Here is a 20,796-nt window from a genome sequence, read left to right as displayed (position 1 = left end):
GTAAAGCATAAGTTTTTAACTCCATTTCCTGCTGCTTTTTCTTCTCAGTAACCAGCTCTGTCTGGACAGCCTGTTTGGGAAAAAGGCCACGGGCCCTTTCCCATTGCCATCCCTGGCACGTGCGCTAACTGCATCAGTTCTCAGCCCAACCTTGTCCAATGCATCCGAGTGCTGCAGGGATTTCCCACCCTGCAGCTTTTGCACTGGGTTTTAAATCCCTTCCATCCCCTGGGGCTGAAGATGACTTCTGCTTTCTGCGGGATCCCTGTCTGCGCTCACAGGGCATGATGGCTCCCAAATACACATCAGAGCCCAGATCCTCCATGTTGGCCCCTCCATCCTCCCCACCACCCCCTTTCCCTGCTGGGCTTTGCCTTCTCAGGACTATTTCTGTCCACTCGCTCCCAATTCCTTGTTCATAAATAATAGCAGGGACTGGATGCGCCACTTTTCTTTTGCCCCCATCCCGTTTGTGCCACGAAGTCACCATCGCCGAGGGGCTGCCCGTGCAGGATGGGGTGGTGGGAAGCAGGGCTGGGGCGCCTGCGTCCCCGTGCTGCTCTCAAAGGAGGCCTGTGCGTGTTTCCGCTTGCTAAAATGGCCATGGTGAGATAAGGTCTGTGGTTTCCTTTGAGCATGCGAGTGAGGGGGAGAGGCGGCAGCGGCAGACAGAGCTGCAGCCGCTCCCCTGCCCTGAGCTGAGCCTCCCCCCCAACATGGATGCTGCTGGCGAGACCCCCATGGGGACCCTCCCTGGGGAGGAGATCCCTGAGGTACGTGGCCTTGACCCTGGGCAGGGGGCTGGGGAGCGTGTTTGGGGGCGGGGGAGCGGGTTTGGGGTGCAATGGCCCCAGGGAGGGGGTCAAGGCGGCTGTGCCCAGGGGACCCCGGGGTGCAGAGCTGGGTGCTGAGGCTGTAAAAGGGGAACGAGAGAAAAGGGATTGAGTCCGTGTCCTGGCCAGGAAGATTTGCAAGGCGTGGGGGTGGGGATGTGAGGGTACCATACCCGTGCAAACGTGCACCCAAGGGCTGCGTATGGGGTCAGCCGCAGCTCTGTGCCGGCACTGAGGGTCCCCCCCTTAGCTTGGCTACAGCTTCCCAGTGCCTCCCAGCCCCTCAGGGCTCCACGCTGCCAGCAGATCCCCCAAAGCCCTGCTCTCGGCCAACCCAACGACCCAGCCCAACTGACTTCCTCTGCAGCGGCCGGACAGACGGCATCCCTCTGTCTGCCCCTGTGGAGATGGGACTCGCAGCTCTGCACGCCTCTGCCCCGCGCTGCTGGGAGCGTGTGGGCATGATTCCCCGTGCTGGACTCCTGGGATGATCTGTCCTGGTGGTGTGTCCCCATCCAGCGACTTGTCCTCCCTCCCACGTATCACTATCTCTGCAGCCAAGCTGCCCTCCCGCACTGGCTACACTGCCCCAGCTAACGGGATGGCAGGGATGCTGGTGGCTGTATCCGGACCTGGATTTAAGCACCGCTCCCGGATTTGAGCTGGGCTCTTGGCGTGGGGATTAGCAGCAGTAAACACATCCTGGTGGCTCAGCTCGGCTATAGCTTAACTGGTCCCGTGCGCATATGGGTGAGCACGAGGGTGGAAGAGTTGAATTTAGTCCAGATGGCCAGGGGATTATGCCAGCCCTAGATTTGCCATAAGCAAATGTTAATGTTCCAGCTTGGGGTTGGGGTTTTTTTGCTATTAGGGGGATCCTAAGGTCATTTTGGGGCCTGGGCTGACCTACAGGTAGAGCTCATCTGTCCGCCTGTGCCCACCAGCCCTGGCTGTGCAGGGCACTGGGGCTGTGCTCAGCATACACCCCTTGGCACAGAAAGGCCCAAACTCATTTCAAAAAATTTCATCATATTTTTTGGCGTCAAACCCTTGCACTCAGAGAGGCTCCAGCACCGGGAGCCATAACGGATGGCACAGGGGCACCGATCCTCCTCCCTCTGGCTGCATCACCCGGCTTGTGGCGGTGTCAAAGTCACCATCACCCAGCCAGGCTCCGCAGCAGGAACAAGTTGTTCAGCCGTGGTGGTGGCTGAATCCAGACTGTGGTTAGAGAAGCAGATGCAGGATGGGCTCAGCCTTGGTGTCAGGGAGGGAACAGGGGGTGAGGACGGGCTGAGAGCTGGGCTTTGCCAGGGAAAAGGGTATTTTTGGCAGAGGTGATTTGATCTCCCAGCTGGCCCCATGCAGCTCTGGGATGAGTGGGAGCTGACATTTGAGGCAGGGGACAACAGGGGCTGCGTGGACAGCAGGACTCCCTGGCCAGGCCCGGGGCTGAACGCCACTGGAGCCGGGCTGTACTTCATCACGTGGCACCATTTTAATTTAATTGCCTTTTGGAAAGTAAATGTTATTGCTGGTCATCCTTCAAGTGGGGAATGGACCTTCAGCTCAACAACGAGCAAGGCACAGTTGCAGTGGCGCTTGTTTTTCTTTCTGGCAAGGGGACTCAAGTCACAAATCCCAATGGCTTTTTGACATCTCCTTGCCTATAGCTGCCTTGCCCAGCCTGCAGCTCCTCGCTGTGCTTTGGCTACCTGCCCTCTCCCTTGGCTGCTTTGCTCTCCAGCCTGGTCCTGCTGGGCCTGGCCGAGCCAGCAAGCAACTCTGTGGGGTGAGAGGTGGGTGGCTGCCTTTTAAAGCCTCTTATGGATCACCCCAAATTGCTGTTGCCATCCTTGCTGCCCCCTCCTCAATTAACAGGGCTTGGGGACGAAGCCCCTGTGCTGCCCCACCGGTGGGTGATGGAGGAAACGGTCCCTTGGCCACAGGGTGTCTGCAGGGTGTCACGGCAGCCTTTGGGGTATCCCACCCTGATGGACTGTGGCCGATGCCACCATCCCAGCTGCCCTGCCCTGCCCTGCCTGGCTGTGGTTTCCTCCTAAAACCACCAAGAGACCTGATGGGAAACCTCTCTGCTTCTCTTTCTCTAGATGGATCTGTCCCACCGGTTCTCCAAGAGAGAGGTATGAGCGTGGCCCCACCACGGTCTCCCTTGGTGGCACTGGAGGGGCTGGCAGCGCTGCTGGGGCTTGGGGACATGGCTCAGCTCCTGAAGATGCTCCCCAGGGACAGCCAGTGGTGGCCAGGCAGGGTTGGATGCTAGTAGGGGAGATGGCAGGGACTGGCGGGGAGCTGGGTTGGGGAATCATCCCACTAATGCTAGGGGATGCATGGAGCAAGTCCCCACTGCCCTGGCCCCGTGTGAGGTGTTGGCGGTCCCCCTGCAGCTGGCCCTGCTCTACGAGGAGGTCCTCTACACCATCCTGCACCGCCTGGGCAAGCCCGAGCAGCACCATGTCGCGGATGCCCAGGAACTCTATGCCTATGTGCAAAAGGTGGGTCCCCATCTCCCTGATGAGGTCCTCAAAACCTGTCTCCTGAGACGTCCATCCTCCCAGCTAAAGGGGATGGTGGGGGGCACTCAGAGGGAGGTTTTGACAAGCACCTTAAAAGATGTAGCAGCCGCATCCAGCTGGAGGGCTGGGACAGCTTGTGGCTGGGAAATATTAGCCTTAGGGATAAATATTTATCTTAGGCTCAGGATGGTGGGAAGAAGGCTCTCCCTCAAGAGCTTTCAGCTCATCCCCAGCCCTTCTCCTGGGGTCTTTGCTCCTATCCTCTCCCCTCGAGCTGCACTTGGCTCCCAGGGAGCGGAGGGAAGTCCCTGGCTGCTCTCCAGCCACCATTAACAGGGCAGCATCCATTACTGGCCCTGATATCTACACAGGCTTTTGGCATGGATGCGGAGGAGCACAGCGTCATCATGCAGCAGGTCAAGGAACTGGAGGTACGCAGTGAGATGGTGTCTTCCCAGTATGCTGCGGCCCAGGGGAGGGTCCCCACATCGGGGTGGCGCTGGGGGGGCTGCAGTGCCTCTCGGCCCCCATGTTCGGGCTTTGGGGTACGGGGTGCGCTGGGCTGTGCTGGGGGAGTCACCCAGGAGCTGTTTGCTGGCCTGAGCGGCAGCTGATGGTGTGATCCTGCTCGAGCCCCATCCTTCCTCGCAGGGTTGATGACCCCCCCACACATTAATCATTATTTCTTTCATTCTTCCAGAGCCCAATTTTCTGCCTGAAAGCAACTGTGAAGGAAGCCAAGGGGATTTTGGGTAAAGACGTCAGCGGTAAGTGGAGATGGGTAGGTGTCCCATTGGAAAAGGGACAGCCGCTGCTCTCGACAGGGGCTTGCATGCTTCTGCCCTCGCAGGGTTCAGTGACCCGTACTGCCTGCTGGGCATTGAGGCCAAAAGCCAGGAACCGGCCCACCCTGACCACAAAAAGCGGATGAAGGCTGTGGTCAAAGACCTCATCCCTGAAGACCAGATCCATCGCACACAAGTCATAAACCAGACCCTCAGCCCGGTGTGGGACGAGACATTTATCCTGTAATATACCACCCCTTGGCTTTGCTCACTGGGGGGGCTGGAGGGGTTGCCCAGGGCTCTTGGGGGTGGGTGGGGGGTTTCACCACTCACCCCAACCGGGAGCTGGGGCTCTGCTGGGGCAATGCCTGCTGGGGCTTGCCAGGCTTCTGGTCTGACCCCTGCAGCAGGTCCAGGGAAGTGAAAAACAAAAGAGTGGCAAAAATCCTTCTGTCGGGGCTCTCCTACCACTTCGCCAGGCTGTACAGTGTGGTTTGGGGTCTCCCCCAGGGAGGAGCCTCCTGCTTGTAATCCCCAGCCATTCTGCCTGCTTGCTGCTGGTCCCTCGGATGCTGCTCAAGTAACGGCATCCCGCTTGTGCCTTGCAGGGAGTTTGAAGACACAGAGACGGCCAGCTTCCACCTGGACATGTGGTGAGCGGCAGCATCCCCAGCCAGCGACACTGACCCCTGGCCCTGAGCAGGGTCTTGCCTCCCAGGAGGCTCCCTGGGGTGGTCCTTCAACCTGCATGCTTTAAAAAGCCCCAGAAACCAGCTGGGGACCCCTTTCTCCCCATCGCTTTCTGGTGGAGCAGTGCACAGTGCAGGATACAACCAGCGTGTGCAGAGACCCCAAGCTGGGTTTGCCCAGGCAGGGCTGATCCTGAGCCCTGATTTTATTTATGGAAAGAAGGCATGTGCTTGCAGATTTTGGCTGGACAGCTGGTTTTCGGGGTGGCCTCAGTCCTGACACATTCCGCCACCTCAGCACCTTCCCTTTGCTGTCACTGCAACTCCCTGAACTGTTTTGCAATTGCCTGAATTTCTTCCTTCCCCCCCCGCGGTGGGTTTCACTGCCTGCCCTTGCAGGGACTCAGACACGGTGGAGTCGGTGCGGCACAAGCTGGGGGAGCTGACGGACCTCCATGGCCTCAAACGGTTGGTGCTGGCATGGCCTTAATGGCTGCTGAGGAAAGAGGGTTTGGAAAATGCTTATTTGTCTGCTGGATTTTAGAAAGTACCTTTGGAAGGAGGGAGGGAGGGCAGCAGGTCTGCATCACCCTTCTTTGCCTCAACCACAGCTGGATCATGGTTGCAGGAAACCTTTACACCCCCTCCTTCGTTCCTGCCTTTCAGGATCTTTAAAGATGCTCGCAAAGACAAAGGGCAGGACGATTTCCTGGGGAACGTGGTCCTTCGCCTGAAGGTGAGTGCTGCGGTGCATCCCCTCCTCCAAGTGTCTCCCCAGGCACCAGTTAAACCTCACAGGGTCTGGGCAGGATCCCAGTCCTGTGGCAGTACTGAGCTCACCCAGGATCCCAGCTCAGAGCTGCAAATTGATGCCAGGTCCCTCAGTTCGGTGGCAGGTGCCCCAGTCACTCACAACACACTCACTCAGTGATTATACATCTTTTATTTTTAATCCAATACTAGAGTTAACCAACACAGCACCTTCCTGCCCCATTAACACAGTGGGACCTGGTCCCTCTGTGGCATCCTTCCCCCAGGAAGGCTGCCTGGAGCTTCACCCTTGTCTCTGTGGGTGCAGGACCTGCACTGCTGGGATGACCAGTGGTACCAGCTGGAGCCACGGACGGAGACATACCCCAACCGGGGACAGTGTCACCTGCAGTTCCTGCTGACTCACAAGAAGGTAGGAGGGGATGGGGAAGGGGATCCCTTTCCATTGCCTTGGCAGGATGGGACAGCTGCCTGTCCCCTGGGGCCTAATTTGGGGTCACAGATCCCTGCCCCAAGACCAGAGGTGCCAGCACCAGGGTTTGCGTGTGCTGGAAACGAGCTCGACCCTCCCCTGAGCTCCATGCCAGCATGAGAGCCTTGACCCTGGTGCACCTGCACCCCTTGGCTCAGCTTCAAATGGAGCTCTCTGGCCCCATGCTTTTTGGGTTCCTGTGTTCCCGCTCTGACTGCATCCCTGTGTGTTCAGGCGAATTATGGTTATCCCTTGTCTTTTTTCAGAGGGCCACCACGAGCAGCCGGACACAGCCGAGCTACACTGTCCATCGTCACCTCCTGCAGCAGCTGGTGTCCTATGAGATCCTTCAGCACCAGGTACCAAGGAGGAGAAGCAGTCCTCCAGCAGCTGGGCTGGGGTGAGGGCTTCCTTTGGAGCCCACCATGCCTGATGTTGCCGCAGTGTGATGGAGAGGAGGGTCATGATGATGCCTGCCTGTGCCTGGCATCCTTATGGGGCACTCGTTCCTCCCGTGGTCCTGCAAACACACACCCCTCCTCCCTCGGTGCCTGTCCCCCTCCTTGTTCAGCCCAGCTTGCTCCAGGACACCTCACCCTCCTTTTGCATCCTCGCAGGCTGGCAGCATCGCCTGGGACGGGGAACTGAGCAAGCATGCCAGCACCGTGCTGTACCTGCACGCCACGCAGAAGGATCTCTCTGACTTCCACCAGGTCATGGCGTGAGTACCCCACGCCCGGGGAGCCACGATACAGCATCGAGGGGGGGTCAAGGGCCCCAACACCTTCCCTGGGGGCCATCTGACCGCAGCCGGTCTCTCCCATGAGCTCAGTGTGGCTGGTATTGTCCCCAGCCCCATGAGACCTGGGTCCTGCCCCTGCAATCCCAGCTGTAGCCATGGCTGGGGGAGCCCCACGCTGGCCCCTGGGTGCCCCCCCAGCCCCCAGGGGCTCAGCCCAGCCTCTCTCTCCTCCCCAGGCAGTGGCTGGCGTACAGCAAGCTCTACCAGAGCCTCGAGTTCAACAGCAACTGCCTGCTCCACCAGATCACCAGCATCGAGTACCAGTGGGTGCAGGAGCGCCTGAGGCCAGAGCAGGTGAGGGGGCTCCGGCACCACGAGGAGGGCAGAGACTGGGGAAACACATCCCGTGCATCCAACCCCGAGCCTCTCCTCCTGGCTCCTGGGGCCATTTCCCTCGCTGTGTTCCAGGAAGGGCAGGAGCTTGTGGGGTACAGGGGTGCCGGGGCAGCTGGAGGGCATTTCTGGGGAGAACCAGCCATGGAGACCAGGGCAACCCATGGGTGAGGGAGCCCTTTTGCCCTAGGGGGGTTTGTTCCCCTCTGCGTGCAGAAGCCCTTACCCTTTGCACCAACATCCCCCTCCATTACTGCCATCAAGTCAATCACAACCCCTGCAAAACTTAAATATGACCCAATTCCTACTTTTCCCGACCTGTTTTCCCAGGGCATCCCAGCACCCTGCTGAGACTCCGAATTTTTCATGCATAGCAATGAGATTTAAGTGCAAAGCTCAGTTCAGCCCCTCAGGGTAGAAGTTACTCAAGGCATCACGGGCTTTTCCTACCCTCAGAGCAGGCTAGAAAGGAACGGGAGCCACCAGCTCCCTCTGCCACAGTGCTGCGGTCCTGCCGGCATCTCTGTCTGCTGCTGAGGGCAGCGTGTGTTTCCTTCTTTCTCCCCAGAAAGCAGAGCTGGCTGAGTCCTTCCAGTCCTTGCTGACTTACGGGGTCTCCCTCATCCGGAGGTACCGCATCATTTTCCCCCTCTCTGTCCCGAGGTCCACAGAGAGACTCCAGTCCCTGCTCCGGTGAGTTGAGCACTGGTGCCAGCTGTGCCTGGGGTCGTATGGCTTGGGCACCATGATGGACAAGCCTGTAAGCTTGAGCAAAAACTCGCGTGAGCCTTTTCTGCCCCTTTCTAGGCTGCTGTGACACTTGTTCTGTCCCGTCCCTCATCCTGGGCTCCCCATGGGGGACGTTGTTGGGAGGGGAAGGTCTGTTTGGGTAGGGTCTCTGGGGGGAGAGGTGGTTGTTTCTGACAGGCTGGTGCTGGGTTTCACTCAAGGTTCTCGTTCTGCAGGGTCCTGGTCCAGATGTGCAAAATGAAAGCTTTCCGTGAGCTGTGCACGCTCAGCCCCAACCTCCCCCAGATGGTTTCCTCGGCGCTGAAGGTAGTGGGACCAGGGGTCTCACCCTCCCCAGCCCCAGGGAAGTGGGACCCTGCGGCTCTCCCTTCCCCTCCATCCCTTGCCCAGTGCCCGCACCTCAGCAAAGCCACGTGGACCACCATGGCTGGGGCGGGGGAAATACCTGCCCCTCTTCAACCTGGTGGTCCCAGCCTGTGGTTCCCACCACATGGAGCTGGGTCCTGGCCACAGCCAGGGGACAGGGAGAGTGAAGCAGGTGACAGAGCTGGCCCTGCTCCTCCTGCTTCCCTGCCATCACACCAGGTCTCCTCTCTTGCAGTCAGGCACGACGGAGTGGTTTCACATGAAGAGGCAGCACCTCAAACCCATGGTGAAGGTCAGTTCCCACCTCTGCCTCACTGACATTATAAGAAGCAATTTGCTGGGCTTGGGGGTGGGATGTCTGGAGGGGGTGGGAAGACAAGGCTGAGATGAGGCTTCTCCAGTTTTCTGATACAGTCAAGGCATTTGGGTTTCTAGCTTAAAAATGCCATGAGCCATGTTACCTGCAGCTGCCAAGGTGCGTTGAAGCTTAAGGCCTTCGTGCAACGCTCAGAAGAACAGGAGGTGGTTCCCCAGCCCAGACATGCAATCAATAGGAATAAATCAGATCAGAATGGAGCCCAGGTCATCTCAAAATCACTGAGCATCCAAAACAAGCTGTTCCTTCCTTTGCAGAGCATGGAGGAGAATGGCAAAGCCTTGTCCAGACTCCTCGTGGAGGTGGTAGGAGATCTCCAGCAGTGCCAGAAAATCTGGAATAAATTCTTCATCAAGTAGGTTTCGGAGCTTCATCGCCCCTCATCCACCTTCCCTAGGGTCAAGAGCAACAGGGCACTTTGATGCCTCATTCCTTGGCTCTTGGACTCATCAGATAGCATCTGTGGTCCCATCTCTGTCTCTTAGAGCTGTACTGTTCTCACCCTTATGGCAAGGGCATGGCCTGGGAGGGTTTGCTGGGCTGGGGCTGGCAGGCTTCTGACTGCCCGGTTCTCTCTTGCAGCACCTTGAAGTTGAATCTCTTCTCCATCGCCTACCTGGAGCTGGAGAGCCTGGTGAGCAAATCTGTGCTGCTCTGCACTCGTGGGACTAAGGTCTAAAGCCAGGCTGAGGTTTTTCACCACACTTCAGGTGGCAACTGCTTGTTGCAAGCCTGGAAAGGGAGCAAGCCAGGGAAACTCTCCGTCTTTCTCTGCATGCCCATCAAGTGACTATCATCTGCTTACTTAGAATCATAGAATCATAGAATTATTTAGGTTGGAAAAGACCTTTAAGATCATCGAGTCCAACCGTTAACCTCACACTGCCAAGTCCACCACAAAACCATGTCCCTAAGTGCCACATTGACACATATTTTAAATACGTCCAGGGATGGTCACTCAACCACTTCCCTGGGCAGCCTGTGCCAATGCTTGATAACCGTTTCGGTGAAGAAATTTTTCCTAATATCCAATCTAAACCTCCCCTGGCACAACTTGAGGCCATTTCCTTTTGTCCTATCGCCTGTTACTCAGGAGAAGAGACTGACCCCCACCTTGCTACAACCTCCTTTCAGGTAGTTGTAGAGAGCAATAAGGTCTCCCTTCCGCCTCCTTTTCTCCAGACTAAACAGCCCCTGTTCCCTCAGCCGCTTCTCATAAGACTTGTGCTCTAGACCCTTCACCAGCTTTGTTCCTCTTCTTTGGACATGCTCCAGCACCTCAATGTCTGTCTTGTAGTGAGGGGCCCAAAACTGAACACAGGACTCGAGGTGCGGCCTCACTAGTGCTGAGTACAGGGGGACGATCACTGCCCTAGTCCTGCTGGCCACACGATTTCTGATACAAGCTGATGAATCTTCTGAAATGCCACCCAAAAGGAAGAGGAGTCCCCTGAGCTAACCCTCACCACACAGCTCCAGAGAGCCCCTAGCAGACCAAGCCTTCACGGCCAGACCCTCACTAACAGTTGTTCCCCCTTCCCTTGCTCACTGCCAGGTCGCAGAGCATGTCCAGGAGCAGTTGCGCGAGGTTGACAGCAGCATGTCCAAGCCCACGGCCGAGAGCCTTTTCCAGCTCTACATGAACCTGCAGGAGCTCTGTCAGATGAAGGACTTCCTCCCAAAGAGGTATCCAACTCAGAGAAAGGAGAGATGCCGAAGCAAGGGAACGAGCAGTTAATTGAGAGGAACTCTAAATCCTTCCCATTCACCTACATCACTAATTATACACAAGGCAAACCAGGCTGTTGGTGTCTGGTGTCAATGTGAGCATCACCAAAAGGCTTTCAGGCTTGTTTCTGAGTGGGGTTGATGGAGACCTCAACTTCCAGACAAGGGGACGTTTCTCCTTAGCACGGTGCTATGTATGTGCTGCCTCTGCCTCGGGGCAGTTTCTTGTATGTGAGAGCAAGGAGGGGTGATGGCCCCAGGCCATTGCTGTGCAGCTGGAGAAGCTGGTGCCTTCATCCACAGGGATGGACCTCTGGCTCTGAGCAATTTCCACCAGTGGTTCAAGGAAGCTGTGCCCCAGTGGCTGCAGAAGGCCTACACCATCGCGCTGGAGAGAGCACAGAGAGCCATCCAGATGGACCAGGTAACGTGGGGAGAACATTTCCCTCCGTCCTTTGAGGACGCTCCAGCTCCCTCCATGCCTTGCTGCTGTGCCTGGCTCACAGCATTGAGACCACTATGTAGGTGCCACTTAGAGCCCAGGAGTGGGCTGGTTCCTGTCCCAAATGCATAACAAAGGATGTGGTCTCCTGGACCGGTTGATCCCACCCTGGCCCCACACTGCATCCCCGTGCCCCTTCCCTCACTGCTCTCTGGCAGCTCGAGCAAGTTGATGAACCTGCATTTTGGCCATGCTGTGAGCATCCCCTTCACTTCTGACCTTTAGGAAGAGGGGAGGGAAGGCAGCCATGGGGCTGCGGGCTCCTCGCCCTACTCTTCAGTGTGATCTGGCAGTGCTGGGTTGGAGTATGATGGAGGACAGCCTGATGCAGGGAGCTCAGGCTGCTCCATCCATCCTCATCTCCTCCACTCTCCAAAGTGACTGGGTGATGACATTGGGATATATGGAGCTGACGATGGGCCAGAGAGCCCCAAAGTAAAGGAGCAGCTCTCCTGCATGGGATGGCTTCTTTCCATACAAGCTAAGTTGCGTTTACTTTCTCTGCCCTCTCAGCTGACGCCCTTTGGGGAGCATAACAAGCACAGCACATCCACTGTTGACCTGTCCACCTGCTATGCCCAGATCGTGAAGACCTGGCAGCAGCTCAACTGGCCGGACCCTGAGGAAGCCTTCATGATCATGGTGAAGCTCGTGGAGGTTTGTACACTGGCCCCTGCCAGCAGATGCCATGCTCATGGGCATCAGCAGCCAGAGTTTCCTCTCCTACTCTTGGAGATGTGTCTCCATCAATGGGGCCAGTGTCCCACACCGATGTTTTGGGGTCCCCTGGCCCTGTGGTGGTACCCATGTTGCCCAGCTCAGGCCCATTGGCTTCTTCTCTATCCTGCAGGACATGTGCAAAATCGCCCTGATGTACTGCCGGCTCATCAAGGAGAGGGCTGAGGCTCTGTCGCTGAGCGAGCAAAATGAGGGTGAAGCGGCCAACAGGGTTGGTATCGGGGCAGGGTCCACTGCCTAGGGAGAGGCAGGATTTGGCCATGGTTTTGGGCTAGAGAGGGAGACAAGCTCCTGAACACCCAGCTGACATCCCCGGTTTGGGTTTCATGGGGATCAGCTGGCCCCTGATATCCGTAATCCTGGAAAATCAAGAGGGAAATGGTGTAAGCAGGGGGAGCAGGATGGGGATGGAGATGGGGATGGGGTTAGGATGGGGATGGGGATGGGGTTGGGGATGGGGATGAGGATGAGGATGGGGCTGGGGACAGGGATGGGGACGGGGGTGGGGACAGGGATGGGGATGGAGATGGGGATGAGGAGGGGGATGGGGAGGGAGCCAGCAGGGGATGCACCAGGGAGTGTGGGACACCCTGAAGCAGACAGACCTCCTGCAGCTCTGCATCGTGGTGAACAACATCAAGCAGCTGCGGCTGCTGATCCTGAAGCTGCCATCGCAGCTGGACTGGGCGCATCTGGAGCAGCGCACGGGGGCTGTCATCGACCAGCAGCAGATCCAGAACACACTGCACAACCAGCTTGACAGCACTGTCTCCTGCCTGGACCACGAGGTGCAGGACGTGGTGCAAGCCCTGGCCACCAAGGTGACCACCTGCCACTGACCCTTTGTCCCTCGCCTGGCCTAAAGTGGGGAGGTTTCACCTAAGGGGACCTGGAGTCCACAGTGCTCCTGGGACGGAGACAAGGTGGACGTGGGCATGAAGAAGCTGGTGCAGAGGGCAAATGCTAACGCCTCCATGCATTTCTCCCTCGGCAGCTGGAAAAAGGCATTGCCAGACACATCCAGGAGCTCTCGTCTTCCAACAACACCCGGGAGCCAGAGGACGTAAGTACCTGTCGTGGTCTGTTCCATCCCATTTTTTTTCAGGCAGTTGTGAATAACCCTTCCCTACTTGGTGGAGGCCCCCATCACCCTTCCCCACCTCTCCCTGCCCCACGCCTGGGGCATGGGACACACCAGTGATGGGGCCCAGACCTCCATACGCTTCATTTGATGCCAGTGTCGGCAGCAGGACCAGATTGGGCACAGCCTGCCTACATCCTCACTGTGGGAAGGAGCCCCTCTGGACCCCTCCTGCCCTGCTAGCTCTGGCCAGCAGCTCTGCCTCTCTCCCTGCTGGTTACAGCCCCCCATGCCCTCCCCAATGCCCCTCTCCTCTCACTGCAGTCCATCATCCCACTCATGAAGTTCCTGGAGTCAGAGCTGCAGTATCTCAACGAGCATCTGGTTCAGGAGAACTTCAAAAGGTAAGCAGGGGGCTGGGGATGCATGGTGGATGCCAGCAGCGTCACCGTCCCTCGGCAGGAGTGTCCCCCCAGCCCCATGGGGCTTGGGGACTTCCCACTTTGGGGCTGGCTGCTCAGCCCAGTGGGATGAGCTGGTTCCCTCTGGGGCTTTGCAAAGCCCCTCGGCCGAGGACCAAAGTCCCCAGCCCACTCCCCTGGACACCCGCTCACAGCCTTCCTCCCTCACCCCCGCAGTCTTCTCGCTCTCCTCTGGCATCACACCTTGGCCGTGCTGTCGGCAGCCACGGCTCAGCAGGTCCCCTCGGCCCAGCACTACAAGAAGCTGCATTGTGCCCTGAAGGTACCGGTGGGGGACAGGGGGTCCCCAGCAGGGATGGGTGTTTGGATGCCACCTAACAGCATCATTCTCCCCAGAGCCTGGAGCTGTGCTTCCATGCCGAGGGCTGTGGGCTGCCACTGGAGACCCTTCATACTGCAGCCTTCCTGGTACGGGGTGCTGGGGATGGGGAGGGTTCCCAAGGGTTTTCTTTGGGTGCTCTCCAGGGAGGGCAGCCCCAGGGTGCGGACACATCCGTGTGCTTGACCATCATCTCTCATCCTCCCCGCAGTCGCTGGACACCCACCTGGCCCTCTGCTCCGCCACCAGCCGCAAACTCATCCAGAAATACTTCAGCAACAGGATCCAGCAGCAGGTAGGAGTCAGGATGATGCCCCCAACGCCTTCCCACATCCCACCCTTGCACACACGAGGCTGCCTGGCGCAGCCTGCCTGTGGAAATGTGGGATTTCCCCACCACTCTCCCAGTCCTGGGGCTGTTGGGGCTGGTTTTGCCCCAGTGCTGGGCAGGAGGGTGTTCAGTTGCATCCCAGAGGATGCCCATCACCCTACCCCGGTACCCTAAAATGCCTGCTCAGCCTCCACCAGACCCTGGGCATCCCCTCCACAAGCATGCCAAAAGGCAGCACCCTTATTCTTGTACCCCACCGCTCAGCTGGACACCAGCTCGGAGAAGTACGGGGCTGTGACAATCAAAGCACTGTACCGCCCTTCGGAGCAGAAACTCCGCGTGGAAGTGCTCAACGCCGTCAACCTCATTCCGCTGGACTCCAACGGTGGGTGTGGGTAGGCTGGGGAGACCCACTGCCCTGGGATCCCCTGTCCTCAGTCCCTGATACGCTCCTGGGTAGAAGAGATGCTGGCAGTGCTTGGAGTAAGAGGACTCTGTCTTGATTTGCTTTTGCGTTCAAAGAGGTGGATTTGGGGAAGAAGCAGGGATTATTGCACTGGTCCGGGGTGGTCCAGTGGGATGCGGCAGGCAGGACACTGTGCCCACATCCCGCTGCCTTCAGTTTGTGGCACAAGCCAGCAGCCAGGGCAGGTGGCTTTTTTCTGTCGTGCAATGGCTCAGACAAAAAAAAAAAAATATGCCAAGGTGACAAGGGACAGTGTCTCGGGCTGGCTGTCATTTGGGGACGTCTCCAGGAGAGGTCACTCCTCTTGCAGCCACCCGTGGCCGATCGACGCGTGGGCAGGGTTGGGGATGTTCCTGCACCCTCCCAGGAGCGTGGGGTGGGCTGGGCTGGGGGGTGGTGGTGAGGGTGCCCTGACACCCCCCCCAGCCACCCCAGTGTGTCCAGCCACCCTGGCTGGCCGGGGCAGAGGGGGCGGTGGGATGGGGCTGATGTTTGCACCCCACCAGGCTCGAGTGACCCCTTCGTCCAGCTCACCCTGGAGCCCCGGCACGAGTTCCCCGAGGTGGTGGCCCGGACCACCCAGTGCAAGAGGAACGAGCTGCACCCCCTCTTTGATGAAGCCTTTGACTTGTACGTAAGGGCTGACACCCACCGGGACCCCCCAATCCCCCACGCTTCAACTGAGCCCCTGCTATGGGGCTGCTGTCCTGGGATCTGGGTCCTGCCCTGGGATTTCACCCCCTGCACCCCACTGGGGGGTCAGCTGTGGGATCCCACAGTGGGAACTGGGGGTATTGGCTTCCCACGGAGCATCACCCTGGGGAAGCCTGTTTGGTCTCTGGAGGGAAGGTTGAATTTCAGGACAGAGGGGTTGGGATGTGATGTTGCCTGCATCCCGTCCCCCTTGCAGCTTGATCCCCCCCGAAAAATGCCGGCAGGAGGGGGCCTGCCTGCTGCTGACTGTGTTTGACTATGACACGCTGGGGGCCAATGACCTAGAGGGCGAAGCCTTCTTCCCCCTCTGCCACCTACCCGGCCTCGATGCTGATGAGGACCAGGCTGATGCAGGACGGGTGCCCCAGACCCGCCTCCCCCTCATCCACCCCAAACCCACCGGTACGTGGTGCCACGGCTGGGCTGAGTCCTGCTGAGCCCCCGCCAGCCCTGCGGCCTGGGGAGGGGGCTGCGGTGAGTGTCTCCCACCATCACTCCCCTCCTCTCTGGCAGGAGATGAGATCCTTAGGCTACTGGAGTCCAGGAAGGGGGACAAAGAGGCTCAGGCCTTCGTTAAGCTCCGCAAACAACGAGCCAAGCAGTCCAAGGAGACGCAGTGAGGGAGACGGAGGAAGAAGGTCCTGAAATGAGGGGCTCTGGACAGTGTGACCCCAGGATTTTTGTCAGTGCTGCAGCCAGAACTGTTGGCAGGGGCTGGAGGGATAGAGGGGGTCCCTGTGGCCGCTGCCACCTCCCAGCGCCCATCTCACCCCCACCTTCGGGTAGCAATGCTCCCATGAGGCTGGGGAGGGTGGGCACATGATATTTCAGGGCATTTCTTTGCCTGTCTGGACTGACAACACTACACGGGGGATGTGAAAGTGTGTGGCTGTCCCTGTCCGTCCCCCATTAGCTTGTCACTGCCGGTGCCGCATCTCCGGGCCACGTCCCCAACCATCCCGTCTGCAGCACTGCATCAGGGCGATGCAAACACATCGTCATTTATTTGGGGTGGGGACAATCCATGGCCAAACCTGCCTTTTTTTTTTTCTTTTTTCTCTTTTTCTTGTGGATAAGCCTCTTATTTTAAATTAAAAGCACTAAAGCTGACGCGTGGGCTGAGTGTGTGCAGGGAGTGCTTTGGGGCAATGGCCCTGTGCCAGGAGCAGCTGTGGCAGCAGCACAGTGCGGTGGGACAAGGCATTTGGGGAATGGTGGGGGCTGCCCCTCTTGACGGGGTTAAGCCGGGAAGGGGCAGCCAGCTGCAGGATTTCAGCGGGGAGGCGATGCCACATGAGTGATTTTGTCCAAGTTTCCCACTGGAAACAGGATGGGGAGCTGGGATGGTGCTGAGCCTTGCACCACTGGCAAAGAAAGAGCTGTGCCAGCACTGAGAGGTAGCTGGGTCCCTCACCCAGGGACTGGCAGCACCAGCTCGGCAGTGGCTGGCACTGGCCGCTGCTTTTTCCTCCCCTCCCAGCCTTGGCTGGTCCCTGAAGGCAGCGGAGTCTTCGGTGAGAGCTTGGCTGGGCTGAATTAGCCAGGCTGTTTTCCTCTGCAGGGAATCGGGTAGCATCCTTTTCGAGTTATATGCCATTGCAAAATATCACCTACACCGAGGTCTAAATCAAACAACTGGGAAATCTGCCGCAGCCCAGCGGTGCTGGAGGCAGGTGGGGCTGAGCACGCAGCACGGCCGGTGCCCGTCAACCTGCCGATGGAGATGGGTTTTGGCCTGTGAAAGAGCCTGACAAGACAAACATAAGGCCCAGGTCTGGCTCAGGCACAGCAAAAGGCTTTTAGGACAGGCATTGCGTGGTGATTTGGTGATAAAAAAAAAGGGCCCCAGGCAGACATGTGTGTCCTCAGGGCTGCGTGGCGCTGGGCGAGAGGGGATGGGAGCAGGAGCCATCCCTGCCCAGCCTGGCATTGCCGCCTCCGGGCCTGGCACACCCCTGTGCAGCCAGTCAGGTTTTGTGGTTGGTTTTTTGTTGGTTTTTTGGGGGGGGTTTTTTTGTTTTTTTTTTTTCCTTTTTAAAAATGTGCATAGCTCTTGTGTGTGTTTTTGTATTTTACCACGGATCCTATCGACCTCAGGGTGCCCACTGGAACTGAGGGAGCCTGGGAGCTTGCTGGATTCTGGGCAGCAATAAACAGCATTGCAGACCCGTCAGCCAAACCACACGGCACTTTGGGCTGCCCAGAGCCCAGACACAGTGGGCAGAGGTCCAGCGTTGCCCCCAGCTTGTGCCAGGGACCTGGGTCCCTCTGGCTACAACCCACAGTGGTGGGCAGCTTCGCAGGGTGCATCGCATGTGGGGTGACCCAGGTCTAACAGCAAAAATGCCCGGCAGGGCACGTGGTTGCAAACTGTTGGGTTTTTGCAGCTTGTTTTAGCTGCACTTATTACTAATTATAAATCTGGAGCTCCTTCTGCCCACGCCCTGCAAGGGGGTGGCTGGGTTTGAGCTGCAGCACGTCCCTGGGAGCCACTGCATCTCAGGGAATTAAAAGCATCACCCTCCGGGCTGCCTGAGCACCAGATGCTTTCTTGGTGGGCAGAGCAACGGCTGGGTCAATTCAGGTCAAGCCCTCGATGCGGGGGTGGTGGTGGGGGGAAAGCTCCTTTGGTATCTGTGTGACATGGCCAGGCGCACTCAAACCCACAGCAGGAGGGATTAAGGCGCTGCTCGCTCACGAGGAAGCCATTTGCTGGCTTAAATTACTCTTTTCAGTCCCCCCTTGTAGCTCTACAGAGAAGCAAGATTCCAGAGAAGGGTCCCTGCTTGGGGAGGAGATGCTCGCTGTCCCAGGGCGTCATTTCAGACTAGTCACTGCTCCTGCTCCCGCTCCCGGAGAGAGGAAACCCCAAGCCTGCACTCTGCAGCTAATTTGGTGTTGGCACCTGCTAGCAACCTGCCTCACGCTTTATTGCAAGGCTTAGCTATATGGGGCTGCAGGTCTGAACATGGTTTTAGCTTATTTTTAGCCGTATGTTTAAAAATTGCTGTGCTCTAACTTGCTCTGGGCTGACCATCACCCAGGTGTCCTTGCTGGAACAGACAGCGTGTCCCAGTGAGCAGGTGGCACAGGCTAACCTGTTTTGAGGTTGTTTGCTCTTTATTATCCAAGGTGTTTTAGCTTAATTTTTGCTCAGCTCTGGGCGGTTGTGTGGGTCTTTTCCCGCCCCAAAAGAAATCATATCCTTTACAGAGAAGGACTAATAAACCTTAAACAAGCAGAGTGTTAACTAACCCCAGGGACCAGGAGAATAGCCCAAGTGTTAAAAAATAAGGCTTGAAGCACAGAAAACCAGCTCCTAGCAAATGCAAGACTGAGGAGGAAGAAATCCCCATTATCATCATCCTGGTGAAGAACCTTGACACAGGCAGATTGCTGCAACACATGAGGGAAGGGGGCAGGCACTTACATCTACCAATTTTATTGTGTTACTAATAATCTGTAATATAAATTGATTTGGATTATTGTTGTGATTGGACTAATAGTAAGAGATTGATGCATCTTTGAAGCATTAATTAGACCAAAAATAAAAGGTAATTCTTGGAGCCGTATGTAAGGCATGTTCTTTTGGGTGCCCATGCATTAAACTACGTATGTAACGATTTAAATGTTCATATCCCCTGCAGTTGCACAGGCACACAGGCGCAGGCAGAGCTTACCTTGGCCCAGCCTGGCTCTTGCAGGAGATAAACTTTTATCTGGGTGATAAAAGCAGTCTTTGCTCTGTGGCTTTGCCATTTCCAAAGGAGTTTCTGTCCCACCTAACTGCACCGCATCGACTCTCCCCCTCTTCCATTACTACACCTTGATCATAAAGGTGAAGGACACCCACCCTGAAAAAAGGGGCTTGATCCAGAAGGGAGCTCAGGAAGAAATTATTCTTGGTCGTGTGAAAGGGAGAAGGCAAAACTGGCCACAGATCTGTTGTTTTGAGGGCTCCTCAAAACTCCGCACAGACTTCTCCACACCTCCCCAAGCTGCACATACACCCCGGGCATGCATGCGCGCACACACACACGCACACACTGCTTTATTATATTTTTTTTTTCTTAGCAAAAAAATAAAAATTTATTGTCCTCTAAAAAAAAAAATCCATCCTGCCCTTGGAAACTGTGACACAGATTGAGTTCTTTCCAGCCCCACATGCAAATTCACTCTGCCAAGAAAAGAGTCTAAACCAGGTTTCCGACAGCCAAAACACATATTTACAGAGTACGAGAGAACGACAGCTGAAATCACAGTTCTATACATGGAATCAACAACACGTTTTACACACCACCGATCACCATTCTGCCAACTTCTACACAGACTAGGGGCGCTTCTGCCCAGTGCCCTTCCTCCTGGGAAAAGCAGGGAAGAGACTGGTCAAGAATTGCCACCAGAAATACTGCAGTGTGTATTATTATTATTTGTTTTTAAATGTATACTGTATTTATTTTGTTTTAACATTGGAAGCTACGGAGTGGGGAAGCCCCAGAAATCCCTCCGATGCAGTCACTAGATTGCAGGAATACTTCACCTTTAAAATACTAGGTTTTACATCAGTAACATCTATTTTGCTGTTGGCCATCACTCCAAGGATTATTATAATTCTGGAGGAAAACACTGGTAATATTCTTCCTTCTCAGATGGGGGAAAAGGAGAAGGAGAGGAGGTGCGGAGGCTGGTGGAAGCAATGAATTACTGAGTCCATTGAGCATTAGGGGCTTCCTCACAGAGTAAGGAATTCTCTTCATTGTCTCAGCTGCACAAGCCTTGCAAGTGGCTCAGGTTCAGCTTCAGAGATGTACAGAGAGTATAAAACCCTTTGGCAGCGGATCAGCTGCAGCGACTCCCTTGGGGGGGGGGCGCAGAATCTGCTTAAGGAAAATGTTGTGCTCCAGCTCTGAGACTTTCCCCCATCCCTCCTGTGCCACTGTGTCTTTGCCACAGCTGGCATGCAGCTACATCATCTAAGGCCAGAGATGATCTAAAAGTGGTCCTGTTAGCCCAAAGCGATGCCAAAATTCTTTAGCTCCTGGCTATCATCTACAGCTCTAGCCTTGCTTTTTGGTATCTATCTACCCAGGATAGTGTTGTCTTAAGCCATCTGCTTCTATATTGTTTTTCTATAATAATGTAAAAGTTTGTTGAGCTTTAAGATACTGTGGTTTCACAACACAATTAACACTCCCTTCCCCCAACTCAATGCAGAAGTGTCTGACCTTCACAATTAGTCACCAAGGTCAACACTTCCAAAGCTCCCAAAAATTCGGGGAGGAAAATGTCATTGTCTAATAAGGAGTCTGTGTGAAGAGGCAGGACCCAGACATGTTCACAGCTGTTAAGCAACAGCCAGCTGGGGTGCTCATCAAGAAGCCTCGTGGACCAAAAATTTGTTTTGAAGCTTGACTCGGCCAAAAAAGCCCCCTTGGTTCTGATGTGTTACCGCATGTCCTGTAAAAGGGAGTTCCTGCTTCAGAAGGAAGCTTGACAGTACATTACAGGGGCTGTACTTATTAGCACCAGGTTTATTTCAACAAGACTTTTTTTACACCATACAGAAGCTGACCACAGACTCTTCAGCCTTAAATGCAGTGCTGTGATTACAGTTCATCCTTCCTGCCTGGGGCAGGCAGTAACAACTGCTGGGAGTGGGTCAGAAATGCTGCCCTTTCCACCTGCTCTCACCTCACTTGTTATGAAATTGTCATATAAGTG

At 56.4% G+C, this 20,796-nt stretch overlaps 1 protein-coding gene across 1 annotated transcript; it reads left to right on the top strand.

Annotated features, from left to right (window-relative positions):
* Window positions 1–697: 697 nt before the first annotated feature.
* On the top strand, window positions 698–16,030 carry UNC13D (unc-13 homolog D (C. elegans)). Its single transcript, XM_010579334.1, has 32 exons — window positions 698–773; window positions 2,945–2,977; window positions 3,242–3,349; window positions 3,742–3,801; window positions 4,071–4,137; window positions 4,221–4,398; window positions 4,764–4,808; window positions 5,244–5,312; window positions 5,511–5,580; window positions 5,923–6,027; window positions 6,354–6,446; window positions 6,705–6,808; window positions 7,066–7,183; window positions 7,791–7,915; window positions 8,188–8,278; window positions 8,574–8,630; window positions 8,972–9,069; window positions 9,297–9,348; window positions 10,270–10,400; window positions 10,746–10,866; window positions 11,458–11,601; window positions 11,795–11,893; window positions 12,297–12,503; window positions 12,677–12,745; window positions 13,088–13,167; window positions 13,402–13,507; window positions 13,582–13,653; window positions 13,776–13,859; window positions 14,160–14,280; window positions 14,868–14,991; window positions 15,272–15,477; window positions 15,589–16,030. Exons 1-32 carry the CDS (start codon window positions 717–719, stop codon window positions 15,693–15,695), a joined length of 3,201 nt encoding a protein of 1,066 aa, XP_010577636.1. The 5' UTR covers window positions 698–716; the 3' UTR covers window positions 15,696–16,030.
* Window positions 16,031–20,796: the final 4,766 nt, after the last annotated feature.

The sequence above is a fragment of the Haliaeetus leucocephalus genome, unplaced genomic scaffold, assembly GCF_000737465.1.
Source record: "Haliaeetus leucocephalus isolate CR32 unplaced genomic scaffold, Haliaeetus_leucocephalus-4.0 Scaffold657, whole genome shotgun sequence".
Lineage (NCBI taxonomy): Eukaryota > Metazoa > Chordata > Aves > Accipitriformes > Accipitridae > Haliaeetus > Haliaeetus leucocephalus.
The sequence above is the reverse complement of the archived record's forward strand: the minus strand, read 5'-3'. Positions and strand labels throughout refer to the sequence as shown.

Coding starts and splice junctions, on each gene's coding strand:
- UNC13D (XM_010579334.1), top strand. CDS start 717: ATGGATGCTGCTGGCGAGACCCCCATGGGGACCCTCCCTGGGGAGGAG. Junction 6,447..6,704: donor ATGAGATCCTTCAGCACCAG/GTACCAAGGAGG, acceptor GCATCCTCGCAG/GCTGGCAGCATCGCCTGGGA. Junction 14,992..15,271: donor TTTGATGAAGCCTTTGACTT/GTACGTAAGGGC, acceptor TCCCCCTTGCAG/CTTGATCCCCCCCGAAAAAT.